General features: G+C 42.1%; 2 protein-coding genes and 1 pseudogene across 2 annotated transcripts in view; all 3 read left to right on the top strand.

Moving 5' to 3' along the window:
* Positions 1-16134, top strand: part of LOC6053802 (alpha-actinin, sarcomeric) — a 117182-nt gene that overhangs the window by 69240 nt on the left and 31808 nt on the right.
* Positions 4852-7839, top strand: LOC119769885 (sex-determining region Y protein-like). Its single transcript, XM_038263673.1, has one exon. It carries the CDS (start codon positions 7164-7166, stop codon positions 7704-7706), a length of 543 nt encoding a protein of 180 aa, XP_038119601.1. The 5' UTR covers positions 4852-7163; the 3' UTR covers positions 7707-7839.
* On the top strand, positions 11130-12222 carry LOC6053803 (annotated as a pseudogene).

Raw genomic sequence — 16134 nt, 5'->3', positions numbered from 1 at the left:
GATTAAAGCAAGTAGCTCGATTAATGCACTGTAAGCAAAACCTCAGTACCTCGTGTGTGAGGCTCTGGGGGACTTTTCGATCATAATAAAATCAGAACAGTCAAACTGAACACTTTGGAGTAATTAATCAAGAGAAAACCACCCTTGCATAATGGGACTTTTATAACTGGCGCAGTCGAGTCTTCGCCGGAAGGTGGCTGTGCCCAGTGATTGAAGTGGTCGTTCGCGAAAATCTCGGTAGTGAGACCGAAAGTGCAAGTTAATGCGAAAAACACGGCAGTTGTTCATTCAGCAGAAATTCGTCACCAACGGCTCTGGAGATCAGGAGTGAAGCAGCCAAGGAAATTACCTGGTGAAGCAGCCACCGACCGAAAAAGATGAACCAACGTTATCCGCTGGATACTTCGGCAAGAGGCGTGATACCATCGTGTGCACATCGCGAAAAACTCGGTCAGAGTTCAGGAGCGCAGCACGACATTGACGTCAACACCTTCGACGAGGAGGACAAAGGAACAGCGTTACCCGGATTTTCAACAAGCAACAAAATTTAAAGTGAAAAAAATCCAAATTCAAAATTCAAAAATATTTTTCCAAATTTGATAATTTAAGTGAGTGTGTGTGAGTAAAAACAAAATCAGCAATTCGAAAATCAGATTAACTAATTTGACAAAAGGAAAAAACACGATTCAAAATTTATTTTTTAGAAGGTGTGTGAGTGATAAAAAAAACAAAGAAAATCATTTCAAAATTATGTAGCACAAAAATTTAAGTTAATCGAGTGTGTTTGAAATTGTTAAGAGGAAACATTACAATGAAATAATAGTTTGTTTGTAATAGCTAATTACAAGTCTCGATTTGTAATTCAAAGTTACAGAAATGTAACAAACGAAGATGTAATTAAGGATTACGTAATCTTTGATTACAAATATTTGTAACACTTAATTACAAAACAGCAACAACTATAATGTTTCAAACATCACCAAAGAAGCTTCTGATATTTCAAACTCGCTGAGTGACCTGTTTGGTAGTTCTTTCCGATGGAAAATTTCTGTGCAGTCGATACGGATCGAGACGATCCTTTCTTGGTGAGGAGCAGTTACGGAAATTGCTTTCCGCATAATTGATCGACGCCACCAACATCGTCAGCACAGCCGACAACAGTAACCCAAACTGCGAACAAAGCTAAACTTCGTTTACCTCGCCGCGATTAAAGCAAGTAGCTCGATTAATGCACTGTAAGCAAAACCTCAGTACCTCGTGTGTGAGGCTCTGGGGGACTTTTCGATCATAATAAAATCAGAACGTTTTGGACAGTCAAACTGAACACTTTGGAGTAATTAATCAAGAGAAAACCACCCTTGCATAATGGGACTTTTATAACTTATATATATATATATATATACAGCAGTTCCATATGAAAGTTAAAGAAAAAAAATAAAAGTGCTTCGATCTGGCTCAAAATTTTTCTGGGGGTTCCTTGGCCAAAATAATTAGACCCGTATTTTTTTGTTTGGCCATTAGGGTGGCCTACGTCGTGTTAGGGTGGTCCGAAAAATGGCCATTTTCGTCGATTTTCACAAAAACCACTTTTTTCAAAAAATCATAACTTCGCTCCATTCCAACCGATTTTAGCTGTCTAGGGTGCAAATGAAAGATGATAAGTTGGACTTCCGAGAAAAAATAATGTGGAGTTTCAAAAATCTAGCCTAACATTTGAAAAAGTCTAATGAAAACATCAAATGCCGTTTTGACGGTGTCTGGACCAAAGAGCCTATATCTGAAAATATTTTTAACGGATTCCTCGGACAATTTTACATAACATATCAAAAATTGGGCGAGGTTCATTAACAGGATTCAGAGATATGATTTTTTGAAAATATAATCCGGGTTTTTCGACGCGCCGCGCGCGAAAACGGGAGATTGACGAAATCGGCAAAAAATCAACTTTTTTCACTAAAACTGCGATAACTCGAAAATTTCAGCGATGACCTATAAATGTTAGGGTACCAAAAGTTGCGTATTTCAATTACGAAAATTTTGGTACCCAGACATGTATAGGTCATCGCTGAAATTTTCTAGTTATCGCAGTTTTAGTGAAAAAAGTTGATTTTTTGCCGATTTCGTCAATTTCTCGTTTTCGCGCGCGGCGCGTCGAAAACCCGGATTTTATTTTCAAAAATCATATCTCTGAATCCTGTTAATGAACCTCACCCAATTTTATATATTATGTAAAATTGTTCGAGGAATCCGTTAAAAATATTTTCAGATATAGGCTCTTTGGTCCAGACACCGTCAAAACGGCATTTGATGTTTTCATAAGACTTTTCAAATGTTAGGCTAGATTTTTGAAACTCCACATTATTTTTCTTGAAAGTCCAACTTATCATCTTTCATTTGCGCCCTAGACAGCTAAAATCGGTTGAAATGGAGCGAAGTTATGATTTTTGAAAAAGTGGTTTTTGAAAATCGACGAAAATGGCAATTTTTCGGACCACCTAACACGGCGTAGGCCACCTAATGGCCAAACAAAAATACGGGTCTAATTATTTTGGCCAAGGAACCCCAGAAAAATTTTGAGCCCGATCGAGAACTTTATTTTTTTCTTTAACTTTCATATGGAACTGCTGTATATATATATATATATATATATATATATATATATATATATATATATATATATAGCAATTCACGAAAACAGCATGGAAAAAAACAAAAGTGCTCGGATCGGGCTCAAAATTTTTCTGGGGGTTCCCTGGCCAAAATAATTAGACCCGTATTTTTTTGTTTGGCCATTAGGGTGACTTACGCCGTGTTAGGGTGGTCTGAAAAATGGCCATTTTCGTCGATTTTCGCAAAAACCACTTTTTCAAAAATCATAACTCCTCGCCGTTTCAACCGATTTCAATTGTCTTATACGCAAATGAAAGGTGATAAGTTGGCCTTTCAAAGAAAATTAAGAAGTTTCAAAATCTTGCCTAACATATGAAAAAGGCGTATGAAATATTAAAATGCCGTTTTGACGGTGTCTGGACCAAAGAGCCTATGTCTGGAAATATTTTTATCGGATTCCCCGGACATTTTTACATAACATACTAAAAAATGGGAGGAGTTCATTAACAGGATTCCGAGATATGATTTTTTGAAAATAAAATCCGTGTTTTTTGACGCGCCGCGCGCAAAAACACAAAAATGACAAAATCGGCAAAAAATCAACATTTTTCACTAAAACTGCGATAACTTAAAAATTTCAGCGATGACCTATACATGTCTGGGTACCAAAAGTTGCGTCTTTTAATTACAAAAAAAAATGGTACCATAACATCTATAGGTCATCGCTGAAATTTTAAAGTTATCGCAGTTTTAGTGAAAAAAGTTGATTTTTTGCCGATTTTGTCATTTTTCGGTTTTTGCGCGCGGCGCGTCGAAAAACACGGATTTTATTTTCAAAAAATCATAACTCGGAATCCTGTTAATGAACTCCTCCCATTTTTTAGTATGTTATGTAAAAATGTCCGGGGAATTTGATAAAAATATTTCCAGACATAGGCTCTTTGGTCCAGACACCGTCAAAACGGCATTTTAATATTTCATACGCCTTTTTCATATGTTAGGCAAGATTTTTGAAACTTCTTAATATTTTTCTTTGAAAGGCCAACTTATCACCTTTCATTTGCGTATAAGACAATTGAAATCGGTTGAAATGACGAGGAGTAATGATTTTTCGAAAAAAGTGGTTTTTGCGAAAATCGACGAAAATGGCCATTTTTCAGACCACCCTAACACGGCGTAGGTCACCCTAATGGCAAAACAAAAAAGTACGGGTCTTATTATTTCGGCCAGGGAACCCTCAGAAAAATTTTGAGCCCGATCCGAGCACTTTTGTTTTTTTCCATGCTGTTTTCGTGGGGAATTGCTGTATTGTTTTGAATATAAATGATGTGTTTTAATTGATTTTAATTGTTGTTTGTTTTCTCTGTTTTTTTTTTGTTTTAGTGTTTTAATTTGCGTTTAACTTGTTTAGTTTGTTTGTTTTTTTAGTTTATATTTATTCAGATTTTCTTTTCTATGTACATTCATTCAGTTTAAATATTATTGAGTGTCTAATCATAATCGATGACTTTTTACCTCAATTTTCAATACTTATCAGTTAAAATATTATCAGTTAAAATATTATTGAGTGTTTAATCATAATCGATGACGAAACGAAACGAAACTATTGGCACTACGCCCCCCGGGGCATGGCCTTCCTCTAACGTGGGATTTCTGCTCCAGCGCCTCTGACGAGACAGGAGAAACCGGGACCGACGTTTTACTTCACCATCCGATAGAAGCTCAGTGGATAAGGCGGGAATCGAACCCGCGTCTCATAGCATCATCGGGATCGGCAGCCGAAGCCGCTACCCCTGCGCCACGAGACCCACATAATCGATGACTTTTCACCTTAATTTTTAATACTAGCAACTTTCATTCATGAAATGTTGTAGCTTTCGCTATTCAGTGATTTCAAATATAGGAGGTCCTACATGTACAAAAGGAAAAAGGGATACCTTAAAACTAACTTATAAAATATATAAAGAGCGGATCAATGCAGCTGAAGACTGCAATGATTTTTGTTGAAATGCATCAATTATCTTATTGGACATAACATCCAAATTTTCAGGATTTTGTTCTGAATCCTCTGAAGTTTTTTCTTCCTGGTTAAGAAACAGCTTGTCCAGATCGGCACAGCATATGCGTGGCAGGTCTGAATATTTGTTTATAAATTAACAGTTTATTCTTGAGACAAAGTCTAGAATTCCTGTTTATAAGTGGATACAAACATTTAATATATTTGTTATATTTAACCTGTATACTTTCAATGTGATCCTTGTAAGTAAGGTTTTTGTCAAAAGCAAGTCCAAGATGTTTCACTTGATCCTCCCACTTCAAAGTCACCCTCGTCTGGCCGGACCCTGTTCCGGAGACGACCCCCACTCTGCCAGGTCCTGTCCTGGAGGCACCAACCCGCTGGCCGATCCTAGTACCGGAAGCCACCACCGTCTGGCCGGACCCTGTTCCGGAGACGACCCCCGCTCTGCCAGGTCCTGTACTGGAGGCACCCGCATCGCTGGATCCTGTTCCGGGTGCAACCCAACCCGGACCGTGTTCCGTAGGCTTTCAACGCGCTGCAAGGCCCTGTCCTGGAGGCAATTCAAGCCCTGCCGGGTCCTGTCCCGAAGGCAATCTATGCCCTGCTGGACCTAGTTCCGCAGGATTTCACCGCTCTGTCAAGCCCTGCCCTGGAGGCACCCGCATCGCTGGATCCTGTCCCAGCCGGGTCTTGTCCCGAAGGCAATCTACTCCCAGTCGGACCGTGTTCCGGAAGCAGAACCTAAAAAGGTCAGCGACTCCGAAATCAACCGAGATTCCGCGCCGAAGCTATACGATCAAGCCAGCCAACCTGATACAAGCCGTGCCTATCGGAGGACGGCTCCAACGACAACCAACCTCAACCCGAACGAGAGAGAATCCCGAACCAGTCGGGTCTCTCGCATCTTCCAGATCGAAGCGCAACATCGACGGGAAGCCTTGGCACTGCTTGTGGTCGGTGCCATCAAGAAGCGATGCGTCGCCGATGCACCAAACCAAGCTGATGAACGCGAAGCACAAAGGCCACCTGACGAAGGTGCAATTGATCGTTGTCCCTGGGACCCAGGGGTCGCGCAGCACGCAGTCCAGCAAGAACACCACCTAGGATCGAGTTCCGTCTGTTAAGAGAACTCAACGGGGGGGAGAATGTTCGGGACGACCAAATAGTGTTTGCCCACACCCGTACGACGAGAACGACTACGCCCTTGCGCAACGGCAGAGCTGTCATCGACGACGTCAACAACAACAGTTTGCCGCTCGAACCGGCCAGCAACAAGCCCGCGTTGAGCGCGCTCAACGCAAGTCATCAAACCACCGAACGTGAGAGACGCGACGCGCAAAAACTCTAGATTTGTTCATATAAGGATACAAATTGGTAGCACCATCACAGGTACAATTTATTATTTGCCAATCAAATTTACCTATTATTTCAACACACATGTTAAGTCTGTAGTCTGGGGAGAGAAACAGTAGGATTTCAAGTGTGCAAATATTTGGTGTGCAGTTATGATTTGCAAGTGTGGAGAATTTGGTGCAAAGTTTGCAATACAATGAGGAAAAGAAAAAAAAATGTCAAGAAAACATAACCTGCCTAATTTAAGAAGTGGCGAACACACACGCAACGTTACACACTGTTTAATTTCATGAAATGATCAAATGAAAATATTTCAGGATCGATGATGTTTGGAAGTTTAATACAATTTGAATAAAACAAATAAGATTGAACACCAACTGCCTCAATATTGAACAAAAAAAATGTTTTTTTTTTTTCTATTAAGTGAAATCAGATTGGCAAAAAGAAATGGGAATATTTATGAAAGCACTTGTGAAATTTTGGTAACATGTAATCAGGATTTTTAGTAGTAATGTTAACTCCGTGTCGTTCCGCGCGCTTTTTCAAGTGTAAGCATAAACCGCGAATTCATTTATTTTTTTGTGTCGACTTAACCCTCTCAACTCGCGAAACATGCCTTGCCATATCGACAACTACCCAATCACCGATGCATCGCACTTGATGCAATGTTCCGGTTCGTGTGGCAGAAGTTTCCATGCTGCGTGCGCTGGGACACAGAGGAACTACGAGAACGAAATAACTAATTATATGATCCCGCTGTGCCGAGACTGCCAGGGAGTTATTACGGTTGAAGTCACAACTCGCGCCGTTTTCCTGCAACAGCAAAAACTGACTTGCGATATCAAAGCTCTGATTGATGCTAACTTTAAGGCTTGCAATGCCTTCAAGCAAATGGACAACAAAATCGAAGTTGTTCAAGATGAATATGAGGGCATTGCCACCCTCCTTGGCGATATGCAGCAGCAACTCAACAGGCGTATGCAAAAAAGTTTCTGTTCTGTTTTTTTTTGTCTGGGCGTGACCCTGGTCCTGCTGTCAATGAAATCCTCGAGGAGATTAAGGCAATCTCAGCCAATCTCCCGGCTGGTACTGAGCAAACCGAGGGTCATCACGAAACTCTCGCTGATGAGTTAGCATCTAGCTCAGCTTCAGGTAGACCCAATCTTAAAGATAATTCTGGATGGCGCACACTCGGCAATATAATCGGCTCGATTACAGCTTCTTTGACAACAATTTCCACTTAGAACAACGTAATGACCGGCTTCACCGCCTGCGCCACAACCAGCTTGCACAACACTTAGTAAAACAACCAATCAACTTATTACAAAATCAACAACAACCACAATCCCAGCAACAACAACACCAACAACAATCCCAGCAACAACAACACCAACAGCATATCCAGCTCCAACAACAACAATCCCAGCAACCTCAACACCAACCCCAGCAGCATCAACATCAACAACAACATCAACAGCATAGCCAGCACCAGCATCAAAATCTACAGCAACAACAACAAGCCCATTCCCACCAACAACAGCAACCACAACTTCACCAGCTACACCCACCGGCACAACAGCAACCACAACTTCATCAACAGCAACAGCCCACCCAAGCTCAGCTAATACATAGAAGCGCACAGGTATACAGTGAAACACCTAGCTGGATGATCCGGCCAGCACTACGTAGCCCTTTTTCGGAAACAGGAAATTTTATGAACTAAGGACGCCTTCATGTGAAGCTAGCGATAATTTAATTTTGACAAGTCCAACCACTGCGTCTAATAATTTAATTGAAATTTTGACTTACTGTCAAAACTTCAATAGAATGAAGAGTGCCGCAAAAATCGACACTATCAGCGGACAGCTATCAGCGGATGCCTTTATACTGCTATTCTTGGCACGGAGACCAGTTGGGACGCTAGTATTTTAAGTGAAGAGATTTTCTCTAGCAACTTTAATGTATTCAGGAATGATAGAAATCTGTTATCATCCGGGAAAAGTCAGGAGGCGGCGTTTCAGTCGCCATTCAAACCGATTTTGACTCAGAAAAACTTGATTCTGACGTTTTTACACATTTTGAACACGTATGGGTCAAAGCTCAGATTGCAAAAGAGACTCACATCTTTGCATCCGTGTATTTTCCCCCGTTATCGCCACTCAGCTCATATATGAAGATTTCTTCAGGAACGCTGAAAAAAATTATCTCCAGTCTAGATCCCGAATCCAAAATACATTTGTATGGCGATTTCAATCTCGGTGCTGTCGACTTCATGGTTGACGCAGAAAACGAGTCTATTCTTATTCCCATCTTAGGGAAAGTGACAGATTGCAATTATTTTTGATAAAATGTACTCTCTCGGCCTAAATCAAATTAATCATGTGAAAAATCAAAATAATCGCTTTCTTGATCTTCTTTTTACTAATATGACTGAAGACTTCTGTGTGACTGAAGCAAATAATCCACTTTGAAAAAATGAAGCTCATCACACATCAATTGAATTTTCACTTTTCGTGCATAAGGCTATTAACAGACCAGATGGTTCAGATTACGAAGAAATTCCTGATTACAATAATGCCAATTATCCCTTAATCAAACGTAGACTATTAGAAGTTGATTGGAAAGCATTAGTAGAGAAAGAAACGAACATCGAGCTAGCAGTTAACACTTTCTATAGCATTATATACGACTTCCTCGATGAAAGCGTCCCAATACGAAAAAAGACGCACAATTGACAAACACCCGCCTTGGTTTACAAGAGGTTAAAAACCTTGAAAATAGAAAACAAAAGCTCATAAAGCTTACAAAAGCAATAGCCAAAAACTTGATGAGTAACTACAAATATGCAGTCAGTTAGAAGTCACCATCCAATTTGTATTTGAAAAGTATCATAGAAAGGTAGAATCGGAAATCAAGAGCAGGGATGGTATTTTCTCGTTTCCTCGCCGATGGCGAGGGCTTTTAAATATCGTCCCTCGCTCAAATCATCAAATTTTCGGCGTTCTCCCAAAACTGCATCAAGAGAGCGAAGCGAAAACGACGCCGATGAAATAGCGAGCAACGAACAAACCGATGCGTAAGACGGAAAAAAATCTCTCACACGGCCAGTCCCCTCGCTCAAAAAGCAAGAGAAAGAGCAATCGTGAAATTCTCTCGCCCGTAAGCCCTGTAGAAATGAGTTCATTTGTGTGCGTGAGCTCCAGTGTATGTATACAGCAATTTCGTGTGCGTGTCTCTCCGGTTGGAACGATAGTTCCATCGTAGCCAGCGATACGGTATTTCTCGTCGGTTCGTTGGGCTTTCGATATTCGCGATAGCAAGCCGACCATCACTCGGCTGCGAAAGAGAAGAGAAACTTTAAGAGACGAGGAACGCACCGAAATATGCATCAATGATAGTGCGATGGTGATGGTTTACCTACCCTGATCAAGAGTGATTCCAAGCCGAGGGGGATGTAACTCCCGAGATGAGCTCAAGATTCAGCCTCGATGACGGTCGATGAGCACGATTTGCCTCGATTGCCACGATTTGGCGCGATTTGGCACGATTTCATCGCGATGTGAGCGCGATGTGGAAAAATCGCGCGATGTGAGCTGTCAACTGCTCGAATGAGTTTGACATCTTCCAAATGACAGTTCTCGCTGACGTACGATTCGAGCAGTGTAAGATCAAAACAAATTAAAAAAACACGTGGGCGAACTGGCTCTTGGAGTACGAGTGATCCCGCCGGATGCCGTCATTAGGTTCCTAAAAAGCTAACTGAAGCTGCATCCGTCACGACTAGTGCCGCTGAGCTGAAGACGACCGTTGTGGGCAAGGTGGCCCCGGTGAAGAACGAGGATATCGCCGCCGTCGACTCGGCAGTTCCTGTTTCCGTGGCTCCTGTTGAGAAGGCCGAGGAAGAGCAAAGTCCCTGTTAACTGTAGTCGATATTGTGCCGGAAGATCCTGTGGAACCCGCGGTCGTTGAGCTCAAATCCAATCAGATCCCCTGCCTCCATTCCTCCTACCTCTCTGGTAATGGAAAGCTTGAAAGAACTCAATTTTATCCCAGAGCCGGTTTCACTGCCGATAATTTTACAGGAGCAGCAGGAAAAACGCCAGTCGAGGAAGTTTAGCAGAAGCGGTCATCTGTAAAGTTGAGGAGAAGCCGAGTCCTGTTCACCCCAGAGAAGAAGGAAACTGTAACGCTGGCAGTCGACAAGTCCCGTAGCAGTCGACGGTACAGGACGTATACGACCCTGACACTGAATCAGATAGGTGATGTAGTCTACAGACTCGGACATGGAGGACAACGCTGGCTCGCGGTTACCACTGTTGGCACCGAGTTCAAGAGGCGCCAGCTGTGCAGCTAAGCTCGTAATCGTCGTAACGTTGGTCCAAAGACGATGTAGGTGGTGCTCCGGTTATTATGGAGTTTAGCAACCTTAGTCGAAGGTCTTTTTTCATGACGTTTCCGTTTCAGCCCAAGGTGGTGGATCCGGTCTTGACCAACACGAATCTTATCAATGTGCCGGCGGCAAAGATGATGTCACAAGAAAAACGTTGGCATGGCAAGTCTTGCCGCAAGTGCTTCAACTCGGTCGATTCCTCACCACGGCTACGACCAATAGCAAAAACAAAAGTAGTCCGGGAGTACCGATTAGAGCAGCTGTAACGGTGGCCACGGCTGGTTGAAATAACAGCAGCACCAGCTCCGAGCACGAGAATCAGCTCAACCAGCCGCCCCTGAACAATGAACACGCTTTGTAACCAGCTCCTACAGAGGATCGCGCAACGGTTCATGGTGGACCCGCCTAAGTCACCGCCGGATATGCCGCACCTCAGCTGCTCGGCCGCCAATCCAGATGGACCTTCGTCGCCACTGCCCAGTGTTAAAGGACTACTCAACTGTGAGGACCCACGCGAGCTCTGTCGCCAAGAACCCGGCGCCACTCGACAGATGTAACAAACATTTCGCTCCTCTTCTTGTTGGCCCACTTTTTAAACGCAGAATTGGCCGAGCTGTCGTGAATCTTCAGCGAGGTAATGCACGACTTCCGGCCGGACCTAATTTTTGAAATTCTTGAAATGTGAGCGACGAAATATATATATTTTTTTTATTATTTTCTTTATTTATCGTTGTTATCGTATATTTACATAATAAATAAGTTTTCAACGCGAATCCTACCCTACAAAAATCTACACCTTCTGTTTCCGGTTAAATGGTTTGCTTTGTGAAGTGGTCCGTACGGAATAACTTGTTCTGCTGCGTCCTGTAGGTAGAGAATATGGACGCGCAATTCAACGCGTCAACGTCTTGCGAGCAGACTGTAGTAAATCTACACCAAGTGTCGTCCAAGGACGTGCCGAATGCGGTGGAGGCTCTGTCCGACAGTTTAGCACCGATAATTCTGAAGCTGGGTGAGGCAGAAATCTAACGCGAGCGGCGTGTGATACTGCGTGAGATGTAGGAGGTCGTGAGGAAGTCTTTGACCATCTGCTCGCGACCACTTAACGACCTGCAGGCTTACATTGAATCGCACTACAAGCCCCTCCCCGCATTTTCATTGTCGCGGTCGGTGGCGTCAAGCACGGAGTCCTGGTCTAGCCTAGGAAAGGTTGACTACAACTCCGACGGAAATGCCCTCGTCGTTTCACAGTTTCGGAAGTCTGCGATGCCTCGCTACCGCTAGCTTGCGCAATTGCCGTCGGGGGTTGCTGCTGGATCGTCCCGATAATGTTTCGCTGATGGTCGACAACACGATGATCAGCGCGTGTTATTGCACGCAGGGTGATGGCTTAAACAGCACATCCAAGACTGCCGAGGCCAACCTGTGCCACATATTCCAGTTGTTCAACACGTGTTACAAGGACAACGGCTTGTGGGCCACCTACTTCATGACGATCCATGGTGTTCAACCTGCAGAAGTAGAGCATGCATAATGCACAGGATGATCACGGACAGCGTAGTTGACCGCGCCAAGAACCTGCTCAAGACGAACATGCTGCTGCAGCTGGACAGCACGACACCGATCTGCGAGGACATTGGCTGCCAGATGCTGTGCGACATCCGTCGGATTCCGCTGCACGAGCTGGAGAAGCGCATCTACAACGTCAACGCCAAGAACATGCGCGATGTCGCGATAAATCGACCGCTGCCCGGCCATAACCGTCTTCGACCCGACCGAGAACCTGCTCGACAACATGCGCATTCGCACCTCCATACACTGAGTCCGACTGTAAATTTCTGAAGAGTGAAAAAATATAAATTAGGAAAAGAAGCAGGACGAAAACGTCGAGCAGAGCAAAAAGAGGAAAATCATTCGTAGACACAAATCACGTGCGCATTGGCAAACTTCTCGTGTCTGGCTTGCCGCGTTGCATATGTAGTAGCTTGACCTTCCTGGCCGGAACCAATCGTTTGAAAGTGTGTACCACTCGCTCCTGTTGAACCGATTTCCGTTGCTGCTTGTCCTCCTCTCTGCGCCAAATCCGTCTCTCGCTTGTCCCAAACGACGTTCCGAAGCCGGTTTCTGCATTCCTGGAGGGTGTTCAAAAAGTGCGCCCGGAAGACCGTACCGATACCCATGCCCACCATTAGCAGCATGTACTATTGATGTGGCTAGTTAACCGTGCAGTTGCAGTCCTGCAGTTGAGTTCAGCATCCGAAGAAAAATGTACCAAATCTGTGAAAATAAAAATTGATTCAGCAAATTAGCTTTTTCTGTAAACAATAAATACATACCGAAACTGGCAGGCTCCAACTCACAGCAGGTGAATCAGTTCCGGCTTAATACCTTGTCTGGTTCTGGCTCATGAGGCGCGAGAAAAAAGAATCTGCACAGACAGCTGCCACAATCCGTCCCGAAAAAACGAAGAAATTTTGTTTATTTACCTTTTCGGACTGCTCGAATCAACAAAAATAAACATTGAAGCAGTGCGGCCAGTTTCATGGAAAACTGCTAGAACGAATATTTAATGGCAACACTGACTGCATGAATGCAAATTTTCATTCGAGCACGATCTGGGCACGATGAGCACGATGAGCGCGATCTGGCGCGATTTGGCACGATTAGCGAAAAACGACCACGATGAAGGTACGATGAGCAACGATGAAAGAATTTAACGAGATTTGGTGCGATTTGAACGAAATCGCGAAGTGTCACTCCCTCGTTCCAAGCAGTTTTCAATTTTGTCAAATCAAAATTAAAAGGTAGTAATTTTCCATTAAATATGTCTCTTGACAATTAAATTGGCAAAAACAGTGCAGAAATTTGTGAATTATTCGCAAACTTTTTTGATGAAAACGACCGCGACCGAAGCTACTTTTCCTGTATACCCCAAGCGAATAACGAAATAACAGTCGATAGCTTATCCTTAGATGAAATTCAGGCGGCTCTTAAAGCTCTTGACAGTTCAAAGAGTACCGGACCAGATGGAATATCTCCAAAATTTGCGAAAAATGTAGCCTCTGAACTGGCTTCTCCGCTTAATTGGCTATTTAATCTATCATTAAAATCAGGAATATTCCCAAGTGCTTGGAAGAAATCCGGTAAAAAATCTGACGTGAAAAACTATCGTGGAATTGCTCTTATTTCATGTATTCCCAAGCTCTTTGAGGCATTAGTTAACAACAAAATGTTTGCTCAATTAAAAGACTACATAACACAAAAACAGCGTGGATTTTTCAAAGGGCGCTCAACAGCAACTAATCTTCTCTCGTTCGTAAAATACACATTGAATGAAATGGATAACAAAAACTCTGTACAGACACTCTACCCGAGCATGGGTAAATTACAAGGAAATGCAAAATAATACCATTCAATGGTATCAATACCAAATTTTGGTTTTCGAGCCCTTAAAAAATGTCTAAAGTGTATATTAATACCAATCTGTAGTATTATACCAAATTATGGTTATTGAGCAAATTTTAAGATTATTTCAAAGCCAACTATTTTATTTTGGTCTAAAAAAGTCATTTAATGATCTTTATAAAAAAAATGATTCATAAAATAATCTAATTTAAATGATGTTTAACATTCTTAAAAGTATGCTGATACATTTGAAAATGATAAGAAAAACATTTATATATTTAGACGATTACCTTTACGACAACAATAGGTTTAACGTGAAAAAATTAAAATTTTATAATGGATTTTACTTGAAATTGTGTGTCTTTTTCGTCTTAATCAATAAACTTTAAAAAATAATGTCAATCTCTGTTAATTTGATAAAATAACTCTTTCAATACCAAAATGTTGGTATGCATGTGGTATTCGAACTTCGTTCTAAAATCCTTTTAATATTGGATTTGTGTTGAATCCTATTCAGCTGGAATCATGCATCCTCGAATATCCCACGAAAAATGCCACACTGCCTGGGCTATAGCTTTTCTCGTTCTGGTTTAGTTTGTTTCTCTTTCTTTGAATTTCCTGATAATTTTGCCTGCAGCTAAAAGATGTTGATGCAGCTGCAGCTCGTTTTCAACAAGCGTTGATAGCTCAGTTGGTAAGCTAAAATCATATAGAGGCAAGCTCGAACAAAAGCGATTTTTTTTCCTGGTCTCACTTTGGTTTCCCATTTGTTGCCTGTTTTGCCCGTTCGCTGCTGACCGTGTACGCCACAGTGGTATAACGTCAAAAAAGCCTCGTATAATGTTTGTAAACAGTATACAGTACAACTACCGTAAGTCGGTTCGTTTTTTCTTGAATATTTTTGCAGCATAATTTTATTATGAATGTAAAGAGGAATAGCATGTAATTTCATCATGCACGTGATGTTGGCTTACAACAGTTGGGCGTTCAACAATAGCTGTAAATTGGCAAGAGAACTGGTTCCCCAGTGGACGGCTTTCTGTGCATTGTTTTCCTCCTGAAAAGAAATCTGTCCACCGGTGGACCGATTCCTCTTGCAAAATACAGCCAAAAAATCCGTCAAACAGTGGCCAAATAAAAAAAAATCCGGCTAGCCAACGTTGTCAAGAGAAACTGATCTTTCCCAAAATTTCCGGGTGTGTGTGTGTGTGTGTGTGTGTGTGTGTGTGTGTGTGTGTGTGTGTGTGTGTGTGTGTGTGTTTCCAGTCCCCAAAGTGATTGTTTTTTCGCCTGTTAGCTGTCAAACAAAGGTGTACAAATTAAGGTCATCAGATTTTTTGCCAATATGTTTAATCAGTATATCAATAACTACTTCGACATGTTAACGAATGGTAAAACGTTACTTAATCTACCGTATGGTGGTTGATGCATTCCTCTCGATAGGATTCGAATTGATGACCTTTGGATTGTGAGTCCAACTGCCTACCAGCGACTCCACCGAGGAAGGACCCATGGACGACTCCTACACCTGGACTAAGCTAACGATCTAGATTAGGTCTGAACCAATGTTCACTTCCCCTTCCGACGGGTAAGACAAATCTTGACTAGAAAAAGCCACCGGGTCTGACTGGGGCTGAAGCCAGGCCAACTGGACATCTGTTGAGTAACACCGAAACACTTATTTTATGGAAAGATAAGAAAAACTTGTAACACGCATTATCCCTCCCAAAGAATTTTAGAAATTTTAATTTATAAACATACGTAATTTTTCATATCAATTACCGCCAACCCTATTTGAGGAGACTGTTTACTTATTTACACAATGTATGCAACTCGTTTACGCTAGGAATAAGTTGAAAACAAAAATAAACCAGTAGTAACGGTCAATTCAAAAATTATGCCACTTATTCAAAATCAGATTAGTGCGCGTGACCTGTAGCGTGTGTTATACAACATTATCTTGTATAATATTCAAAGTTAACAGTGTAGTAACTTCAGGCATCCACGCTAGGTGGTGATACTGATGCGAACAAATTTCGGAACCATGTTTTGAATTGGACTTGGCTCCATATGCTAAAATGGTGTCTGCACCTTACCTGTCATGAGTTCGATTCCAGTATTCCTCTAGTTTTCTTTACCTGTTATTTTTTGGCTCTCCATGCAAGACTTCGTTTTCCTGCCTGTTCGAAGGATTTAAACATAGCATCAAAATTCTACCTATTTCTCATTGCAATCCCATTAGCCAAATTGAATTCCCGCTGTAATCCCATAGAAAATTCTCACTATTTTTTTGTCCAATGAGATTTTTATTTACCCGGAAAGTTGTTTTTTGTCTGGTATTCATTTGCCCTTGGAA

Source organism: Culex quinquefasciatus, chromosome 3 (assembly GCF_015732765.1).
Source record: "Culex quinquefasciatus strain JHB chromosome 3, VPISU_Cqui_1.0_pri_paternal, whole genome shotgun sequence".
Classification (NCBI taxonomy): domain Eukaryota; kingdom Metazoa; phylum Arthropoda; class Insecta; order Diptera; family Culicidae; genus Culex; species Culex quinquefasciatus.
This window is presented reverse-complemented; position numbering and strand designations above follow the sequence as displayed.